Source organism: Vigna umbellata, chromosome 2, assembly GCF_029865625.1.
Source record: "Vigna umbellata cultivar VRB3 chromosome 2, Vumbellata_1.0, whole genome shotgun sequence".
In the NCBI taxonomy this organism is placed as follows: Eukaryota; Viridiplantae; Streptophyta; class Magnoliopsida; order Fabales; family Fabaceae; genus Vigna; species Vigna umbellata.
In genome coordinates, this window is record NC_142166.1 from 6,025,090 (window position 1) to 6,049,054 (window position 23,965).

General features: G+C 28.9%; 1 protein-coding gene across 1 annotated transcript; it reads left to right on the forward strand.

Moving 5' to 3' along the window:
* The first annotated feature begins 1,944 nt into the window (after nucleotides 1–1,944).
* Nucleotides 1,945–4,783, forward strand: LOC124844674 (serine/threonine-protein kinase RIPK-like). Its single transcript, XM_047321652.2, has 5 exons — nucleotides 1,945–2,657; nucleotides 2,959–3,094; nucleotides 3,192–3,328; nucleotides 3,541–3,664; nucleotides 3,828–4,783. Exons 1-5 carry the CDS (start codon nucleotides 2,274–2,276, stop codon nucleotides 4,424–4,426), a joined length of 1,380 nt encoding a protein of 459 aa, XP_047177608.1. The 5' UTR covers nucleotides 1,945–2,273; the 3' UTR covers nucleotides 4,427–4,783.
* The last annotated feature ends 19,182 nt before the right edge of the window (nucleotides 4,784–23,965 follow it).

Below are 23,965 nucleotides of genomic sequence, written 5' to 3' on the forward strand. Positions count from 1 at the left end.
AAAACAGAAGAATAGAATCCAGAAACCAAAAAAGAAATTGAAAATTTCAAACTGCATAATGATTCTTCTTCTTTATATTTTTAACAGGACTTCCTATTTAAAAATACCTGCAACAAGTTTCAAGAACGAGATACTTGATTATTTTAATCTATCACAATCCTCAGTAATCAAACATGCTATACATTTCAGGACTTTTCATGGTTGTGAATACATTAGCTTCTTCAACATAAAGATAGTAAAGAATACAATACTAAAATTAAAATCCAACACTAGTTATTTACAAACTGGCCTCGTTACAAGATACTATTTTTCTGTTTAATTCACCTATTAAGTTAGCTAGGACCGTTAAGAACAATGAATTTCTGTTCTAATATAGTGTCTTATTAGTAATATTATATTTTTTTCAAGATGTTAAAATATCATAATTAAATAATTAGAAAAGCTATTATAAGAAATTGTTTTATACCAACTTCTCTACGCGCTACGCGATATTAGCCTAGTAGGTTTTATTTTGAATTACTTATATAATTTGACTTTTTTGTAGTTGCTACTCTGAGAAAATTAATGTAAAATGGAGAAAAACAAAAACCTATAGAAGTTTCTTTTGGAAGGGATAGAATCCCCTCTTGTCCCACTACAAACCAAAAAGTCAAAAACATTGGAATGAAGCTTGTCCCAGAAGTTTTGAAATTTCCTTAACCTCTATTCTTAATCATATAATATTAAGTCTATGACTATACTATATCTCTCTTATATTAAATACAATATTGTAACCTCTTTCACATTAAAAAATTGCCCTTCACTAGAATTCTCATATGTGTATTTTAGGCCTATTATTATAATAAGTCCCTGTGTTTGTGGTTTATGATATGCATATCCTTCCAATTCATTTATTTAAATGCTGCTTTGTCATCGTATTAACAACATGTTGAATTATTTTATGTTCTATCTACATCTTCTAGAAACCAATCCAACTCAGGTTGAAAGCATACCAACCGAGTATAATTTTCAATATATGAAGAACAAACACGCACCAAAAAATAAATAGTAATCACATCTGACATAACATATATCTCTTTTCTGGCATAGAAATTACTGTGTTTTCACTCTATTATTATTATTGTAGTTTATTACTACCATTATGTAAAATACATAAATAATAGAAAAACATCAAACTTTCGTTTGGAAATCCAAGTCTGATCTAAGTCCTATATTCAATAAAAATAAAAAAAATAGAATGGTATATAAAGGTAAAAAACTCATTAACCCATTACTTTAAAATTTTAGGTAAAATATAATGTCAATTCCTTATACGATTGGATTGAGTTCGAATCGCATTGGAATTTGTAAGAACATCGAGAACATAGAAAAATTTAATTAAAAATATTCAAGATAACATTAAATTTCTATAAACAAAATTTGAAAGAGTATTTAACTACAAACCTCAGACTCGAAACACTTCAAATTTAAATGTATGAAGAAAGTGGTGATGAATAAATAGGTATTGAAGGATTAGTATGATGAGTTACGGAATCTAAGGTCAACGAAAACCCAACAAAAGCAGAGAAGAAAATAGGGTTGTACTGAATGGAGCAGTATGAAATCACGAGCAGCAGTTTGTGCAAGTCTTTACCAAATGGAAATTAGAAAATGAAAGGAAAATGTCGAAGTGCTTTTGCAATTGAAAATATTCGAAACACGATCGATGACAAGTCAAAGCTAATAATTTCCAAATTTGTGACCGTGGATGCATGAAAGTCAAATGGGGGCAGCTACGTCATTTGGCTTCAACGAACATCTTAGACTTGGGAAAACTCGGTTCCCCATTATGAAATACTATTAAAAATATACATTTATTCAGATACTTCGCAATTTCTTGCTTGCCAAACAACGCCTTCATTCCATCTCTCTCTTTATATATATTATGAACAAAAAGAAGAAATCCATGGCATATAGGACCTAGACAACAAATCAAAAGTAACTTTTATAGGAAAAAATCAACATTGTGTTGGTATAAAAGGGTGCTCAAAACCTCTTTTCTCTCTGAGCAGTTGAAGATTTTGGAATAACCTTTCACTTCCAAAGTCTTAAAACCATTTCCATTCCACCACCCTCTCCCTCTCTCTCTAAATTCCTACCTAATACATTCATATATCTCAACAAGTTGAACCTTCTTCGCGTATATATCTTGAGCAGTTATGAGATTGTAGATTCATTAGTATCATCATAAAGAGTTAAAGTTTCGAGCTTTAGTTTTTCGGTCTTGATCAAGAATGACCCTCATGAAAAGCATATGGAAATCCATCTTCCCGGGTTGTTACAAGGGTGAGTATCCATCTCCGAAGCCAAAGAAGGTGGTGGCTACAAAGCCAAATTCTTCGCACAGGATTTCTGTGACGGATTTGAGTTATCCAAGCACGACTCTTTCAGAGGATCTCTCCATTTCTCTGGCGGGGACCAACCTCCATGTTTTCTCACTTGCTGAGCTCAAGATCATCACGCAGTCTTTCTCTTCTAGCAACTTTCTAGGAGAAGGTGGATTCGGACCGGTGCATAAAGGGTTCATCGATGACAAGCTCAGGCATGGCCTTAAGGCTCAACCCGCGGCTGTTAAGCTCTTGGACTTGGATGGCTCGCAGGGCCACAAAGAGTGGTTGGTAAGTACTTTTTTTCCCCTCATTAATTTGTGACAAACACCAACCCACGGTCTGATAATGAGTGCTTTTTCAGATATTTACTTTGATTATGTAGATGAAAGTGCCCTCTTATTCTCTTTAAAGTTTTTGGCGCATATACTTTAGTCAAGCATTTAATTCAATGAGTGTCAGAAATTAGTTTTAAAATGTCATACGAATGTCACAAATTAGTTTTAAAATTTAAATGGGGTCCTTCAAGAATATGTGTACAAAGAATGAGTGGTGAGCTTTTGGTTTTCTGACTTGTGTGTGCTGATGACAGACCGAAGTTGTTTTTCTGGGGCAACTGAGGCATCCACATCTGGTGAAGCTGATAGGATACTGTTGTGAAGAAGAACACAGACTTTTGGTATATGAATATTTACCAAGAGGCAGCTTGGAGAATCAATTATTTAGAAGTAAGATTTTTATTCATTATCAATTATCTTTAACTGAGTATTAAGAACTAATTAACCTCTTGATCACTAATTATCTTTATTGTGGCAACTGATCCAGGATTCACAGCATCACTACCATGGTCAACGAGAATGAAAATTGCTGTTGGTGCTGCCAAGGGTCTAGCCTTTCTTCACGAAGCCGAGAAACCAGTCATCTATAGAGATTTCAAAGCTTCCAACATCTTGTTAGACTCTGTAAGTGTCCCTAGTTTCTTTACTGTTCCATTATAATCATATAAACAAGTTCATAACTCGTGTTAATTTGATATAACACTCTACATAAAGAGTGTAAAGAGATTTGTTTTAAGAAAAGAGAATAACATGAAATATTAAATGATTGTTCGTATACTTTTTGCTCTATTTATTACTGTAACTCTTACTCTTCTGATTTAATATTGTTGTAATAGGATTACAATGCAAAGCTATCAGATTTTGGGTTGGCAAAAGACGGTCCCGAAGGTGATGACACCCACGTTTCAACCCGAGTAATGGGCACACATGGATACGCAGCCCCAGAATATGTGATGACAGGTAATTAACTTAATTAATTTTCAATGCCAACTAATCCACTTTTCTAGTAACAATTAAGGGTATTAATTACTGGTTTTGTACCTAAAAAAGTGGAAGCATTAGCTGTTTATGCTGAACTCGAGGTAGAAACTAAACATTATGTCAATGTGTTTGTTTATTTTAGGTCACTTGACAGCAATGAGTGATGTGTATAGTTTTGGGGTAGTGCTGTTGGAGTTGCTGACAGGGAGAAGGTCAGTGGACAAGAACCGTCCTCCAAGGGAACAGAACCTAGTGGAGTGGGCAAGGCCAATGCTGAATGATTCAAGGAAACTGAGTAGGATAATGGACCCTAGACTTGAAGGGCAGTATTCAGAAATGGGGACCAAAAAAGCAGCTGCATTGGCTTACCAATGTCTCAGCCACAGACCTAGGAGCAGACCCTCCATGAGCACAGTGGTTAAGACCCTTGAACCACTTCAGGATTTTGATGACATTCCAATGGGAACATTTGTTTACACTGCTCCACAAGATCATAACAATGAAGTGCATAGGGATGCAAAGGATCAATGTGAAACACCTAGAAGGAGGGAAAACGACAGCAATGGCCGACACCATCACAGGAACCGCAACCTTAACAGGCATCATCCTCTAAAGTCCCCAAAGAGCCCCAAGCCACAACAATCACACACACATTTACGTTCACCGAATCATCACAACAACAAACACAGAAATGGTAGACGAAGTGGATCAAACTCTCCTCCAGGAACCATTAATATATAGGATACGTAAAAATCATCATATATACTGTATATACAAAGATATTTTCACTTCATTTTCCCCATACATAGATTGTTTAGTTTTATGTAGTGTACCAAGTTTCTTGTAGGCCCTAGCAAAAAAAAACACAGAGTGAGCGTGCAAGAATTGATTAATATATGGTCCAAACATGGAAAACATGCATGAGTTGTCTTTTTTTTTTTCTTTTTATTACGTAGTAATTTAATTTCTTAAACTAAGGGAGGATTATAAAGTTAATTGTTTTAAATTGCATGTGCGCAATATAAATATTGTGATGAAGTTTTCTTGTGGATATGGATGAAAAGACTTTTTCAATAAAAATGGACAAATTACCAACTACTTATTAGTTGTTGAACAAACATATAGAGATCTTTCAATAACAAGGGTTGTACAGCCAAGAGGTTTGACCATACGAAAAGTAATGTATTGAATAACATGCCATTGTGTAAGCTCATTTTGATGCTAATTAATAAATAGTTTTTTATCATAGATAGTGGAGACAGCTAGGAACCCTCGCATATTTGTGTGCACTTGATGAATAAATAACGAACATTTTTTAGTTTGATTTGACAAAGGAAAGATAATCATTATGATGATATGATAGGATTGGGTGAATGATTAGAAAAATAAAAGTATTAATTGGTGGCTTTACTAGTCTATTTTACACGATATTTTTAAATTGAATTGTTAAATTGCACAACTCAATCACTCATTCCAAGTTCCGTAAATATGACTATAATCCAAAGCACTTACTAATAAAAATAAATTTATATATATTAAATAATTGAATATCATAATTTTATAACAATAACAAATAAAATTAAAACGTAATTTTATAATTTTGAATTAAGTAACTTATATAACGTCTATTAAAAATTAATGGGTACACATAAAATAAATATTTGAAGTTGAATTTTAATTTTCTAAGAAAAAAATAATATTTTAAACACTTTTGTTATCATGGTGTGACTCTTTCAATGGAAGGATTTGACTGATTTTTGGTTGATTTTTTCAGTTCTTCTACGGTTTTTTTCTACTAGCCGAATTTGTGATTTTTTTTTTAATTAGATACTTAATAGGTGCACTAAAATTTTGTTTACTCTGTCTAACCTATTGATCCAATTTGACATGCATGTAGTACGAAATAAAAATAAAATAAAATATTAATATAATAAGTAATATAAATAGAGTATCTATAATAAGAGTTATTAATATATAGTATAATTCTAAATTAGTATACATGTGTGTTTTAATAAACTCTGTCCTACACTCTAACTACACACTTTTAAATTACGTTTTCTCTCTATTTCTCTTCAATTCTATTCATAAATTTCTCATAAACCAGTTAGAAAATAAAATGAAACAAAACTATAATAAAACAAACAAAAATCTCTTTAAAATTGAAATAAGGCAACCTTACAAAAAGTTAACACGATAATAAGACAATATGTGCCTATTTAATCCTACTACTCCTTTGTGTCGGTTCATCTTGGTCCATGGTGAGATTACATGAGGGCAGTTTCTTCCTGCACCTCTTAATTTTCTTCCTGCACCCCATCAAAGTTTCCGACATTTTTTTCCAGAATAGGAATGGGTGTGTTTCTTCCAAAATGTGGATGAATGCCTTTTGGAAAAATGTTCTTACTTATATATTGTGGCAATATTATTGTAACTTCAGAGTACAATTTCTAAACCGATTAAGGGGGTTTGTTTAAATCAATTTATCTAACGAGTCATCAAATAGGAAGAAATAAGAATAATAGAATAAAGGTAAAAAAAAAAACAAATAGCTTTGACAAAAATATTATTTCAAATTTTAATTTCTTACACGTATCAATTATGTCACCTACAAAGGCTCGATTGCCCAAGGTAAAATAGATTAATTAAATAAGAAAACATTAGTGAAAGTTTTAAAAAACATATATTTTTGTTATCTCTTTATTTTAGAAACTATTTTTATAATCATAACATATTTTATACACACTTTTTTTAATAGAAAAAAAGAATACTAAGAAGGAAAAGTAAAAGGCACAAAACTAGAGTTGTCGGTCTTCTTGCAAGCAAGTACTTAGAAATATGTTAGGCATGTCCAAGCATATGGTCAATTCCTTTTTTTTCCCTTTTGAAACTGTCAACATTTCGTTGCATACCTATTATTTCTACCATATTATATTTTCAAGTGTTTAGAGATTTAATTTTATTAATTTTATTACTCTCTAATGTCTCCGGTTTAAGGTTGGTGAATAATAAAATATGAAATAGGAGGGAAGATTCTTTTAAAATGGTATAATATTAGTATTTTATACCAATACCTTAATTTCTAAAAAATAGTCTCAAACATTAGAGGACTAAAACTAAATAAATAAAAGCACGAGTCGTACCATGTTGGAACCAAAACCCAAGAAAAAGCTACGAAACCAAAACGGAGATTTGAGAGGTTTGAGGCGTTCTCCCTGCACCTCACCACCCTCATCCTGCACCTCCAAAAAAAAAATCTAATTCCAAAAGTGCCCTTTTACCAGTCAACGAGGAGAGAGGAGAGAGAGAGAAAAAAATTTAATTAAAAAGATTATAAAATTTGAAAAGCAGTCATCTTCTTCCCCTCCCCTCCCCTGCCGCAATTCACTCTGCCGCATTTCACAAACCCTAGATCTACACTCCTCCTTCCTCCCTCTTTTTCTCTCCGTCCTCTCGTCTGTCTGTGTCTTTGTGTCTCTGCCATCCGCTCCGCTGCTGTGCTCGGGTTCGTGGCTCTGCTCTGCTCGGGTTCGTGGCTGGCGTCCAGGTTAGTATGTAATATATTTCTCTGTGTTGTTTTGTGCTTGGTTGGGTTGTGTTTGTCTGTTTGGTTTGTTTGTGTTTTGTGCTTGGTTGGGTTTGGGTAGTGATTGGGGTTGTGGGTCGTGATCTGGAGGTCGCTGGAGGGATCGGAGGTCGCTGGAGTTCGTTGGTCGCTGGACGTGGACGCCGCAGTTGGAAGTGCGCGTCGCAGGAGGTGCGCCGCAGTTGGATGTGCGGCGCGGATTAGAGCCGCAGTTGGATGTGCGGCGCGGATTACAGCCGCAGTTCGAGGTGCGGTTCGCCGGAGATGGTAGCCGGAATTGGAAGTGCGGTTCGGTGGGATATGCCGCAGTTCGATCTGCGGCAAATACGAGTGGCGTTTGAATTGAATTGTTTAGGGTTTTATTATATTTTTTTTTTATTCTTTATATTTTTTTTTGTTATGATTTTTGTTATGTTTTTTTATTGAAGTGTTTTTTATTTATATTATATCTAGAAGATATTAATGTAAAATAATTTTTTAATACTAGTATATACTAATTTAAAATGATTACGTAGTATTTACTACTAATGTAATATATTAATACTAGTAAATACTAATGTGAATCAGTACATATTAATTTAAAATGGGTTTTTTATACTAGTTAAAAAGATTTTTTTTATACTAGGTATTAAAATAATATAGAAATATAAAGCATTTACGTGTGACTCCCTTATTCTCGTATATTTAATTTTATATCATTTTTTTAATTTTTTTTAAAATAAAAATAATAATTAAATTTTTTATTGAAATGAATAATAATTATTAATTTGGAATGTTTTGTAATAATTTAATTATTATATATGTAATTTCTTTAGATTTTTATATTATTTTTTATTTGTTTGAATATTTTTGATTAAATTATTAATTATTTTTTTGTATATAATATGTTAATAATATAATTGGTTAATAGATATGGTTAAAACTAGAGGTGGATATCATGGTGAGGCTTCATCCTCTCATAGTGAGCTATCAGATGAAAGAAGACGACCTACGGCATCTGCTCGTAGAAGACGAGTAGAAGAATATCGCGCCGACGTTATTCATGAGCATGATAATGAGGAGCAGGAAGAGTTATTACAGCATGGACATAGTCAGGATGATTACGTTGAAGAGGAGGATATTCAGCAGCAGCATGACTGTAATCAACAAGAACATGAAGGTGAAGGTGAAGATGAAGATGAAGACCAAGCTGAAGATGATGGATTCCCAGGAGGTCCACATGACACCTCCTTACTATATTTGTTCGTCTTGTACGTCGTATCCATTAAGAAAACAATATTAAAAGAATTGACTAAGTGCACTGAATCGGGATGTGTCCAAAACAAGTCACTTACCACGTCAGAATCGTCCAAACATCTACTTCTCTGGATGTATTTGTCTCTATCTAACAACATCATCAACTGCTGCATTTCCGTTATAGACCCTCTCAAAGATCGTTTGTACGTGTACCTCGCATTATATATTTGCTTTATTGTTGTCACGTTATCTTCATTATGTTCTTTCAGAGTCAAAAGAATATTTGACGGCTTTACTTGACTATTAGTCATGTCCACAAGAATTGATTGTTCAGCCGCATTTAACCTACCCGCGAAAGGATGACCGACCAAAGTCTCTGCTAATTCATGGTTGTGATAGCCGCACATAACCTTCAACACCCAACCATCTCCTTTAGGTTTACCCCTCAACCTAAACGGACACTCACATTTTCTTGTGCCAGATAAACTAGGTTGAACATCTGCCTTATACTTCCTATACTTCCCGCTTCTTTCACAGCCTAACAAAATAAATGTCTTTCTACCAGCTTCACCAGTTGCTGTGTCAGATCTTATAGTGACGACAACAAATCCAAGATCAAATGCAATCTTTCGAACCCATTGAATTAAATCGGCGCGTGTTGGGAATATTTTATCAGTGGAAAATTGATCTGAATAATCACCCTCACCCACTTCTTTTAAAGAATAAGAAAATTCCGATATAAAATCAGAATTTATTTCAGAATCCAAATATGGATAGTTATCCATCTCATATAATTAAATATGACCTACAATAAATATTACAATTCAAAAATTTATTAAATTACAAATCAAAAATTCAAAAACACTCTCTAATAAAAAAATTAATATAACCTAAATTACTACAAATTCATATAACCTAAATACACTCCCTAATCACTCCATAATGACTAACCATAATTCATGAAAAAAAAATTAAAATAAATAATCATAACATAAAACAATAAATTTAAATTAAAAATAATAACATAATAACAAAAAAATTAAAAAAATAACATAAAACAATAAATTTCAATTATAAATAATAACATAATAACAAAAACATTAAAAAAATAACATAAAACAATAAATTTAAATTAAAAATAATAACATAATAACAAAAAAATTAAAAAAATAACATAAAACAATAAATTTCAATTATAAATAACAACATAATAACAAAAACATTAAAAAAATAACATAAAACAATAAATTTAAATTAAAAATAATAACATAATAACAAAAAAATTAAAAAAATAACATAAAACAATAAATTTAAATAAAAAATAATAACATAATAACAAAAACATTAAAAAAATAACATAAAACAATAAATTTAAATTAAAAATAATAACATAATAACAAAAACATTAAAAAAATAACATAAAACAATAAATTTAAATTAAAAATAATAACATAATAACAATAAATTTAAATTAAAAATAATAACATAATAACAAAAACATTAAAAAAATAACATAAAACAATAATTTTAAATTAAAATTAATAACATAATAACAAAAACATTAAAAAAATTACATAAAACAATAAATTTAAATTCAAAATAATAACATAATAACAAAAATATTAAAAAAAAACATAAAACAATAAATTTAAATTAAAAATAATAACATAATGAGAAAAACATTAAAAAAAATTAGAATTTCACTAAAAAAACCACAACCGCACTTCAAACTGCGCGGATACAAATTCCTAAACGCACTTCGAAGTGCGGCGGCTACAAATTGCGCACTTCGAAGTGCGGCGCGGCCTAAACCCTAAACCAATGCTACCCACACCTCACTACCTCACTGTCTTCCTCTACCTCACGCTCACATAAATAAATCTCCCAAAAACCTAGACCACCACCCCACCCCACCATTGTATAATTACAAAAGATTAAATAAAAAATTTGCATAAAAACAAGAAAAAATTAAACAAAACATGAAAAAAAAAAATAAAACACAACGCACTTCAAAGTGCGTCACCCAAATTTAAAAACGCACTTCGAAGTGCGGCGGAGTCTTTTTGCGGTTGCGTACCTTCGCCGGCGCAGTCTTCTTCCTCCTCCTCCTGCTGCTGTAACTCCAAATTTCACTTGCTACAGTAAAAATTATCATGAATGAACAGTGCACGCACCAGCTGGATTTATAAAAAAGGGAATGTGGTTGGGAGTTAGAAAATTTAATAATTACAGTTTTGACTTTAAATGAAGGTTTTGACTTTTTTAATTAATTGAAGGGTATATACGTAATTTTGGGGGTGCAGGATGAGGTGAGGGAGGTGCAGGAAGATTCACTCGAGAGGTTTTAATGAGTTGGTGGAATTTCTTACGTTGTTGTCAGCCACCTAGGGTTTTGCCCCGTTAAATGGTCTTCGTGATCATCATATATAGAAGCTAGAAAACCTACGTTGGAGTTCCATTAGGGTTTTGTAGTGTTCAAGAAACAAAATCATAGGATTTTTCCTTTGTTGAAGGAAAAAGAATGAACCGAGACAAAAGCATAGATAAAGCAATAAAACTTCGAAGGCGTGGTGGCAGAACAAGAAGAAACAGTAATGGTGGAAATATAGTACTCAGCCACCATAGTCAAGTGCTTGGTTTTTGTTGCTTCCTTCTTGTCATCGTTGTATTATCCTTAATTTTGTTCTTCATCTTTTATCTCATAATATAGGCTTATTATCATAAATGGAGAAACAAAAAGGTGATGGGGTTTTGGTAGAAAATGTGAGAAGTTGGATAAAATATGTATTTTTATTTGAAAAAGGTGATGATTTATTTTTTGCTCTAAAAGGAATAAGGGAGAGGGACTAGAGTGAGATATTTATTTTCTTTTTTTTCATACAAAGTAATATATATCTTTTTTTCATGAATGTTTAAATGTATCTTTCTTTCTTTTTTGAGAGAGAAAAAGACAGAGATAAATAAATATTTCTCTCGCTTGTGTTTAGAAAATGGAATATAATTGTGCAAAAAATATTTTATTGATTTTAACAACTTAAAGGAACATTTACAACATTTTTTTGTATTTTTTATGAAACAAATGTTTATTTTTATATGAAAAATATATTTTTAGTCAGATAAATTTTACCTTATAGCTTTTTTGTAACATGCTTCTTTAATTAGTTCAGCCAACGCAAAAAACCAACCTTGTGGTAAATAACAACCGTTAATTGAGTCTGATGGATTGGATATGAAATATTGGGCTGAAAATTTGTTCTTAAAGTGCAGGCCTTGTTTTTTCCTGGGCCTCTATAATTTCAACACGTAACTTTATAAATTTTTGTATTTCAATCATTCTTCCAATGTTAGTCAGGAAAACTCTAAATAATTTCAATTTTCGTTGTCCAGAAAATAATTTTAATTGATATTGATTAAAAAAAACTTTGGGGGACATCAACTAGAAGTAAATTTAGTTTAAATAAATTGAAAAAAAAGTATATTTAATATAAATAGGAAAACGTTTTTAATGATCATCAAGCAAATCCTAAATTTAGTTCTTGGCAAATAACTCGAACCTAAAATAACGATAACAAAACACCAATAATGTTGACCAAAACGCAAGTATGATAAACTTTAGTGTAAAATAAATTTTCATCGACATTTATTAAAAATATTTTTTAATAGGGTGACAACTAAATATTTATCAAAACCATTAAGTTAACAAATGTTTCAATCAAAATTGAATTAGAAAAAAAAATTCGACAAGAAGAGACATAATTTTAAGAATAAAGAAAAAAATTAATTTTTAATTTTTAGATAAGATTTGAAATTATCTAATCATAATTAATCTAATTACTTTTATAAAATTTTATAACTTTTCAATTTCTTTTAATTCTCTTTGAATAAATGATATATTTTTTTATAAAATAATTTTAATTTTTTTTATAAACATGATTAGCTTCTTCAAATTTCCTAACCAAGCTCTCCTGGAAAGAAACATTTCATTAAAAATATTAATCTACTGCAAATGATTGACACGCTCACGTCCTATTGGAAATTATTGATATTTTTTTCTCCTAAATTATCTATGAGTAGTATTAGAAGTATTATGCTATATATTATTAGTTAAAAGTTTGGGTTCTAAATAAGGAATAAATAGTGAATAATCTGATTCAAAATTATCAGTATTTAAGTAAGAAAATCCAAATTCATAATCTTGTATTTAATTTTCCATTTATAAACATTTAACTAACATATTATATATATTTAAGATAAAAAGTAACAAAAAAAATATGAATTTCTTCATCTTTTACTAAAATCTCTTCTATATTATAGGATTTATTAATTAAATCAAAACCTTTTATAAAGCTTGGGCCAAATTTGTGGACTTAAAAGTTTTATTGTATTTTCGTATTCTCTAATCTACTAAAAGTTTGTAATTTACATGTTTAAATTGATATTCTATTTATTTTTTAGTATCGGATTAGTTTCAAGATAAGATAATACAATTATCTTCTAATTAATATATACTTTTATATTTTATTAATTAATTAACTTTCTGTTATTACTAACTATATTTAAAACATATGGATTTGATTATTTAATATTGTAACTATGGAAATAGATGATAACCAGCAAATGATTTGTGGAATGAGCCTGTGAGCTGTAAGCAAATGCATAATTTATTTATCGCATGTGATGATTCGAGATAATCGCTTCCATTCAGCTCAACGGTGTGTTAGCTTGAGTTGTTCACAGAAACATTATCAGAAGAAATTATGTTCAGAAAAAAATTTGTTAAACACTCTTAATGCTATATAGAAAGTGATTAAGCAATCAGATATTCGTTAATTCAAACAGGGCACAACCAATATATATGTATATATCATATTACACTGATATAATTTTTATTATATATAAAAAGTGCATTCTGTAATAGAAAATAATTTTATTATTTTGTTTCTAATAGTGTAATACATAATAGTATATAGATGATGATAGTTCCGCCATAGCTGGTAGTACACATGATTCATATATTTGTTTAATTTTATCATATTAATGAGTCATGAATTGAACATTGCCATATCATTTTTAATTTAAAATTTGAAAACAGTAAATAGTCTGTATAAATTATCTTTTCTATATGTTTGATAATAATGTAAAATTTATATTTAAATTTGTGACATTATTGAAATCTTAGACGCGCTTTCCATATTGCAAGAGTGGATGAGTGAGAAGATATAGTTTTTTATTTAGGTGGAGGTGTGAAGCATATGAGAGACAAAGAAAAGGTAGAGTTTTTGTACATATCTCACAACAGACAACCATTGAAACTAATGAATCAACGTGTGTACCTGTTTTTCTATAAAAGAAGATACGCGTAATGCAAATTAACAAGTGATAATGTTGTGATCTATCCCAAAATCTTAGGTTTTTCGCAGCTATATAAGATATTTGGTTAGAAAAATTAAGTTTTTTTTCTTCTTATTATGGAGATAAAAGATACATTTAATTAATGTTCTTGTCATACCGATCCGTTATACTTTAAGTATATGTGGTCTAGTATAGAAATATGAATATGATAATTACTTATGAGATTATCATGGTAAATAAAATTTAAAGATAATTGAAAATGTTATTTCCTTGGTCAAAAGGGTAAGAATTGACAACCAAGCAGCAGAATGCAAGAACTACTGAAAATAGTGAAGAGGCAACTATGGCTTTTGGGACATGTGTATGTTTAAAGGGATTGAGGGAGACTCCTCTCTCTCGACTCCAAAGTGGGGTGACCTGCAGGAAACTCTCTGAAGCTCAAGTCAGAATTTATCTCTGCAAGTTCTAGTGAAAATTAGAAAATCAGACTTTACCTTCCCAATCAACTGTTATTTATATGGTTTCAAAGAATATTATCCATTAATTTATCTCTTAACGACGATCAATGCTAACATTAACTGCTCGACAATGACCGTTGCATCATTAATTACGCATTCATAGACATTTAAAAAGCTGTCTCCAGCCAACGGCTGAAGAGTTCGCGAGTACTACCCTGCTTCCGATCGAGAACGATCGACTTCCTCACCTTTACGTGCCCGATCGATCGAGTTGGACTGTCAATCCCACTTCGATATTGACTAAGCATACCCGATCGGTCGTTCCTACTTAACTTAACAGTAACAAGACACGTATACTAAGTTGTGTTGTATTGTTGTATTAGAGTATTGAATAGTTTCCAGAATGATAGCTGCACTGCACCACTATGCAAAATAACCAATAATTCAAATACAATAATGTCATTTCAGGTTTTTTTACACTGCTTTGGAAAAAGTAAAGAATGATGAATGTTTCATTTTCTACACTATTTATATATGGCAGTAGAGACGAGAGATTTTGATCTGTGGGCATGTGCAATGCAGCTAAGAGACGAAACAGTTAAAAGGAAGTTTCTGAATCAACTTCTCTTTATTCTTTAAAGTGCTTCTTTTATGTTTCACTTCACTCATTCAGACAATTCAATCTTTTATCACGCCTTCAAATTAGCAGACACACTTCATCATCATATTTCCCATCATTCAAACCTTCCAATTTTTTACTCATCTACTTTCTTCTAATCATAATTTCTTTACTTTTATATTTTTATTTCACTTTAAATTCTATTTTAAGATTACAATATCTTAGATTGTATAACTCTCTTAAATATATAATTTAATCATTTTGAAAAGAAAAAATATATATATATCATCTCTCTACTAAAAATAATGACAGATGTTTTAATTTCTTCATAATGTAATCTTTTTAACACAAATTTATAATCCATGTTGTTTCTTTGTTTCTATTTAAATTATAAATTATACTTATTAAATATTAAAAATAAAATATAAATGTTATGTTTAGATCAATTTATTATATTTATAAAGTAATATTAATATTAGTTTAATTTAATTTATTAAAATAATATCTCACAGTGATAAAATTGTAAATAGTCGTCAGCACGTGTTTTTCCATTAATAACAATAATAGTATACTTTTTTATTTTTTATTAATAATTAATTGGTTATGAAAAACGTAAGACCCTCGACAACCCATGGTAGGGTGTTCTAAATAAGTTCTAAATAATCATATTTCATTATTTTATTTCAAAAACATCAACACTATAAATAAATTTTTTTAATACTTTCATTATTTAAGAAGCTTTATTTCTCTAAAACTTTTTACTTTAAAATTTTTTCTGTCTTTTTTTTAAATTTTAACTCCTTACTCATTTATCAAAAGATCAGAAGCTGTCTAAGTCTTTATTGAGGCGAGATCTTCATTCTAGCTGATTAATTTTAGCTATAGAATAAGTTGACTTCTATCCTTTTTTTCTTAAATTTTGGTGTCTTTGCATATAGGGATTTCCTTCACTCTTTTGGAGTATAAGTTTTCTATAAAACTATCTATTGATAAGTGGTGTTAATGGTATACTCTAATAAAAATTGTCATGAATTGTAGGAGCAAATACAGATGTTCGAGCCATAGAATGAATTTTAGAGTTCTTCGAATCATCAGAGCGTCAACTAGGTAAAGGAAACTAGTTTATATTGTTTTGGATTTAGTATGCATGTGATATTTGATATGATGATGTGATGATTAATTTGTGAAATTTAATTTAATCGTGAAATTTGGTATGTTAAGTGCTTGAAAAGTGTGATGTATTGAATTGAAAACTTATGCATGTTGGTGTGTAGTGGGTTTGCTGATGTGAAAAGTTGTATATAAAGAATTTGTGAATGTAAATTTAGTGAGTTTGAGCTGGTGTATTTTTACAGAACTTGGGTTTCGAATAAATTAGAAGAAGGGTGATTTTTTGGCATAAAATGAGGGTCTTGATAGGTAAAATCCTAAAATCATGAGTTTTGGGATAAATCTGTAGTTTTGGGAATTGTCTTGAGGCCATTTAGGGTTTTGTTGGTCTCTTATTGTACAAAAAAATCTGGTAGAAGGTATGGTAAGGAGTCGTCTGGTGAGAAGCCATTTGGTAAGGACTCGTTTGGTGAAGAGTTGTCTGGTGAGGAGTCGTCTGGTAGGAGTTTTCTGGTGATACGAGTTGTCTAGCAGTAACGAAGTTGTGGGAACCTCGAATTTGGGGTTCTAGACATTTGGACGTTCCTTATGTCATTTTGGGGGGTTTTGGACCTTTCCGAAGGTGTTGGTGATGGTTTCCAATTTGTTTTCCTTGCCTAGTGCGTGTAATGAGTTACTGTGAAGAAAATTGTGTTATTGTGTGATTTGGTTTACAGTGCATATGTTTTGATAATTATTGATACTTTTGGCGGAGAGAATGACAAGAGGTTTTTACCCTATCCCTTTTGTTCGTGTAAGGAAAGATTAACCCATGGGAAATAGGTCGAGTTACCCTTATTTATGATTCTATAGAGTATAAATACTATGCGTAAATCTTCATCGAAGTCTATGTTAACATTAAATTCGAATTATTGAGTGAGAGGTTAAATTTTAGTCTAAATTTTAATTAATTGATTAAGTTAAAACTTTCAACTGTATCTGGACTAAAGTAATAAAAAAATGGCATTTGAATAAAATGATTGAGTGTAGATAAAGTAGTGATTCCCAAGAAAATGTGAATGAGTTTAGCCCATGCTATGTGGCTACTTTCCAGCCAAAAGTTAAGGAATGTATATATATATTAAAACTTGAGTCTGTTTTCTTCAGCTGGCTGCCATTGGTTTATGTATAATTTTCTATAATGAACACAAATATGAACTCTGATTGCTTCAGGTTTCGCTTTCAATTATTTATGCCAACTTTCCACTCACATTAAATTCAGATTCGCGGTTTAAGATTACGCCATATTTTTTTACCTTATCTCACACCTCCATTAGGCAAACTAGCAGCCTCTGTTTTCACAATATTTTATAAAGACAAACTTATTCATCGTTTTTTACCAAACTTTTTCGCTCAAGCAATGTCTATAAGTATTTATATGACTTATTAAACTCCTGTAATTTTGCAAAATTGTGGTTGTTGATGTGATTTAAGGTGATGACCTTTTTCTTTTCCTATAAAATTTCTGAAAGTATAAATTTCTTTATAAACGCAAACAAAAGATAAATACGTTACTTCTAAAGCACTAATGCATTGTACTAAAGAGAAGATAGACTTAAGAGAGATAATGAATTTGAAGAATTTAAGAGTAAGTCGATTGTTATTTTTTTTAAAGATTTGGAGGTGAATCAAAGTGAATTTGAAAGTAAAATTTGTAAAAATTAGTTTAAGATTTGACCAGAGATAAAAAGAATGATTTAATTGGTAGAAATGAAGACTAATAAAATATATTTAATAGTAAAAGTAATATAAATTAATACTTGTTAATATTATATATAATTGTAAAAATTATTATCAAGAGAAACAAAAATAAAAGTAATTTTTAAAATGAAAAAAAAAATGTATTTAAGAAAGTGAAATAATTATTTTTAAAATATAATATGGAATCGAATCCCCTAACCTGAAATCCAATATGGTGTTGTGTTCACTTCACAATGGAGTTAAAATCGAATAACTTTTCTGGAACCAAATATGGTGTTATGTTTACTTTACAAGGGAGCTGGAATCGAATCCAATCTCCTCTAACAAAATATGGTGCTATATTCACTTTACAAAAGAGTTGAAACCAAATCCTATATCTTAGAACCGAATACGAGGTGTCATGACTTTGCATCCAGAGTTGAAATTGAATCCACTCTACCTATAACCAAATACGAGCCTTCAACACTTTGCACATAGAGTTGAAACCGAATCCATTTATTGGAATCGAATACTAACCTTCTTCATTACTTTGTACATAGGTGAAATTGAATCCGCTCTCCCCGAAACTGAATAATATACCTCTACCTTTCCATACTTTGCATTCATTTCTATTAATTATAATAGCTTTGTAAGTAATGAAATGGAATTAGAGCAAATGAGGTATTTCACTCATAACGTACGCAAATCATATTGCTTTTCATCCCGCAAATCCATCTTTATTCATAGTTGCTTATTCATTAAAACGAATACAATTCAAAATTGTAATTCGTCTTTCTCAAATGTTAGAGAAAATTTGTAATAATGCAAATGTCATGAATCAAAATGAAGTGGAAATACTCTTAACATATAAAAATAGCCACCTTACAATGTAACTGCAAAGAAAAAAATTGTAAGTAACCAACTTTTGATCATCTTATTTTGTCTCTTTTTTTTCTTAAAAATCAAAATCAGCTACCAAATAACGTTAAACTAAAAATAATAATTGTTATATTTTCCCCACATAATAAATAAAACATATATTTTTCTTCACACATTAAAGATAAAACAGAGAATCCAAGTTCCAGTCAGATTTTTTAAATACATGGTGGCAGTGTACGATTTTTTTTATTCTATTTCCTCTATTTAGTTTAAATATGATAATATAGAAACGCTATGGTGACTCTCAAAATTCTAATTTTAATTTAAATTATATATAGAGATGTAGTTATACGAATGACCTTTTTTTGTGATAATTAAATTATAACATTTTTTTCACAACATTACCGTACGCAATTTAAGGAATCTAACGGGTAGATTTTTTGGAACATTTATAGCATATTTGACAATGATGTAACCTTGCATGCCATCAATCACACTCAAATTCAGTCAAAGTTCATCATACAATTAAATAAACTTTTTATTTTCTTCTCTTTCTATCATTGTTTTCGTTTACCTACCTCTCTCATTTGTACTTTGAGCATGATAATTAGACTTGTTAATAAATATTTGAAGAAAAAAAAATCTACCAAAAGTGAAGAAAAATCATTCATATGTAGAGTTTTTTTCTATAATTTGAACACATGTATGCCCAAACAGCTCCAAAAGCGATTATGAAAACATATGGACATACATATTATTTTCATGAAAATAATGTATTTTTTTTTTCATACGATCACTTATTTAGTATAACTTTCCTTGTTAAAAAAAAACTAGGTTTAAAATAAATTAAGTCAAATATTGACTAAATAAGCAGTTGAATGAGCAACTCGTTTATTGAATTAGTTGAAATACGAAGGTTCCAATCTTGCACGCACAATGAAGTCTTATGCTTTGTTTATATATGAGGATATGTGGAAAATGATTTTGGAAGAGTGATTGAATGGATTTGAGAGAATTTGAGGGTAAATTTTTTGTTGTTTGTTTGAGTGAATTTGGAGGTAATTGAGGGTATATTTTTTGTTGTTTGTTTGAGTAAATTTGGAAGTAATTGAAAGTGGATTTTGAAGTAAAGTTTGTGATAATTAGTGTAAGATTTGATTGATGTGACAGATATAAAAAATTTATTTAATTATTAAAAATTAAATATTATCAAAATATTCCTAGTTATTAAAATAATATAAAATAATAATTGTTATTATTATATTTAATTGTAAAAATGGTTATAATGAGTAAAAAATTAACATTAACTATTTAATCCTTAAAATTTATATTTAAGAACTCGTTTAATATTATCAAATTGTCTTTTATTTATTTAAAGATTAAATTAGAAGGTTTCTTAGACGAAATCTTAATTAGTTTTTAAGGTAATATTAAATGCGGTTAAATATATATATATATATATATATATATATATATATATATATATATATATATATATTTTGGTATAAATAGAGAGAGTCACGTTCCTTCAAAGTTTATTTATTTATATATTTTTAAAATTATATTTACATATTATTATATTAGTTGTATTAATTTTAGAAAAAAATTTATTAAAACTTAAAAATCCTGTAAATTCATGTTTTCATTCCCTTTTTTATTTTTTATTTTATTTTCTCTCTTTTATCTTCAACTATTTTCAATTTCTTTATTTGTATTTTAAATTTACTTTTAGTTTCTCATTCTTTTTAATATTAAATTGTATTCCAGTGAAACATTCTTAATATGTTTTCATATCTTTTAACGTTCTTCTAAATCAACATAAAATTTTTGAGTAAAACATTTATCCTTATATGATTTATACAAATAAAGAGAAACAATAGATTAGACAAAAAATATTATTTATACATTTAGATTAAAAACATTAGACGTTTATCACAACATTTAGTATGATCCATACTATGCTAGTCTATTTATCAAAACGTTTGTGTTTATAGTAATCTATTGCAATTATGCTAAACTCTTTTCTTCAACGTTTAAGATATCGTTTAAACATAGATAGCATTTAGGGCGTTATCTTAGATGGACATTTTTATAAACACTATTTTGTTATATGCTTTTGTTAAACTTCAAAATAAAATATTTTTAAACGATTTTATTTTAAACCAATTTATCAAAATGTATAAGTGTATCCTTCTAATAATTTTACCAAATATTTGTAATTTGATAATCTACATTGCAGTTTTATAATCACATTCAACATTTTAAAACCATTTTAAAAAATTATATTTATATTTATACGATTGCTTAAAGTTTAGTTCTTTTTCACTACTTTCTTTTAATCAAAGGCTGTCAAACAATGAATAAAACCTAAGTATTAACTTTTTTTTTTCTCGAGAGGGCTACATATTAAACTTTTAAGTCATTTATGAAAACTAATTATACATACATTTTATTAATGAATCTAAAAGTTAAATGTTTAGAATTTACCGTATGTATGATATGATTTCAATGTATGCTAAAGAAAAAATAAACGTACATAAATATATCCATAACTTGTACGAATAGATTGGGTTTTATGATATATCTCCTATAATTATTGTTATTATTTTTTGTTTCACAATTTTAACAGTAGTTTTTAAATGAGTCACTTTTACAATGAGAAAAGAGATCATAAATCATTGATGGTTTGTTATATAAATATTATTAAAAAGAAAGAATTACATTACATCCATGTCTGTTGTTCAGAAGTGAAAATATGAGGTTGCAATTAGAATGGTGGGGTTGGGTAGGTTACCTAAGAAAAGCGCTTATATTGGCGTAATTTCAGCAGCCAATTAATCACTTTTTTTAAAAGATAACATTATTCTCCTGCGGTTCCCACCACCCAACCTTTTTTACGCTTTTATTTCTCTTTCTTTACTTTCGCCATGCATTATCTTATTCTTTCCCTTTTCACCCTTCAATTTAACATCGCTTATTATTTCGTATAAATAAATGTATTTACTTAGTGTTACCATAAATGTATTGCTCCGAACCTAATTATTATAAGATTGCTACATGATATAATACTTAGGGTAAACTACACAATATTTATTTACCAATTTTGTCAAAGAATGTGACATTAATTATTAGATTTAAACCTACATCCAAATTAAAGACTCTATTAAAAATACAGTCCATTACCAACTTTGACCCTCTTCCATAATGGCGAAAAAGTTGGAACAGTTTTCATGCAAATTTAGTCCAAATGTCGCATTAGATATAAATTTGTGATTTAATTGTTCCCAATCATTTGAAGTGTTACAAACACTACATTGTATATAAATGCATTTATTTATCCTATTGTTTGATGAATCCTTCAAAATGTATTCAAAATGAGACAAATTTTGTAATAGGTAAAAAGAAGTTTAAACTTAACGCAGAATAACCTTCTGTGAACTAGACTATACCCATCGACTCGTCTAAAATATAATAAAAAATAATGTAATCTAATTATAAACATTAATTAAAAAATGTAATCTAACTATTAAGGAACTAATGTCTAATGTCTGCATTAATCTTTAATTTAAACTTAGAGGCTAAATAGACTCTAATTCCATCCTAGCTCTTGCTAGTTGATATTAGAAAATAATTTAAACTCTAATCCACAAAGCAATTATTATTATTTATTCACAATATAGATTATTTTAATTATTAATGATTTTTAGTTCAGAAATTAATATTTATAGTGATTGATTATTTTTTATCCCTAAATTACTATTTAATGTTTTTGTTGTAATAGATTACTATTTGAGTTATTACTCAGAACTCTAACTTTAAAAACAATGATTCAAACAACGATAATTTTTAAACTTTATTAGATGTTTTGATTTATATTCAAATCGCACTCTTTACTGGTGAAATTTATGGTACCAAATATTATAGTTTGAATGTTAAAAATTAAATTAATGTATTACTAATGAAAGTAAAGAAAAGGATAATATTTAAGAGTTTAAAGAGACACGTTAACAGTTAACAGTGCCAAAATTTTAGTTCTCGAGCTTATTATTTAGTTATAAATTTATTGAAAAAATGCTGTTATTTTAGTTCCCAAGTATTCAATTCGTTGCAAACTTTAAATTTCATAAATAATGTTTTTTAATTGACTTATTCTGTTTTAGAAATAGTTAATATCTAAAAATTTATTATGAAAGGATTTTAAGATTAGCAAAATAATGCATCCCAAATATGGAGTAAACCACTATAAACATGAAATAAAACACGTTCTTCATCCCGGTTGATGTTTTTCTAACTTCCTTTTACAAAATAAACTGTCTCTCCTCTCTTTGAAAAACAAAATTAAATTAGTTTATTTTAAAGTAAACACATTTTTTTTATCATTTTAAAAACTAAGACAATTATCTATAATTTATAATAACATGTAATGAGAATTCTCATATTCAATATATATATATATATATATTGTTTATTTTATTTTATTTTTAATAATTTATTTATAACAATACATAATTTATATCGATGAGAATTCTCTCTTTAATATATAAAAACTATTTTTCTATACTCCTAACAATATTTTCAAGTCATAAGAACAAAATTACAAGCAATGTACAAAATAAATATTTTTTACACTGCAAAAAAATATTATGTTAAACAAATACTTTATAGTTAACTTAAAGATAATTTAAGTCAGTAGCAACATATAGTAATTAAAATATTTTAAAATACTAAATAAACAAGGATTTTTCATCTTATGCATGCGACTTTTGGTATTGAGAATCTTCTTTATATTCTCAACTAGACAACTCTCCCAATAATGAGCTTCTTAAGAATCTAAAAATTTAGAAATGTGTTTATACTCCTTACTATTTAATTTTTTTTAAGAACAGTATATTCATTGGCAATTAACTTTACATTTAATTATTCCGAAAATTTTATTCTTACTTGCCATGTTCAGAATTTTTTATTCTTGAAAATATTTTATTCCAATGCCACTTTTTAGAACATACTAAAATATTATTTACATGAAACCTAACCTTGAGCTAAAAACCCACTTCTGGTCTGGTTAATTGTTAAGAATAATTTGATTCCATAGAACTTTTTGTGAGAATCTATGAATGTTCTTGTTGATCCAATTAAAACATAAGTACACATGTTTTTAGCACTTGAAAATTGAATACAACTTCAAAACTCCACTAAACTAAAAGCTTATCATTTGCTATTATAAGGAGATGAAATCTTTTATCAATAAACACGATAATTGAACCTTTGATGTAAAGACGAAGAAACTAGAAAGAACACTTGCAAAAGAATGCAGCCAACTATTT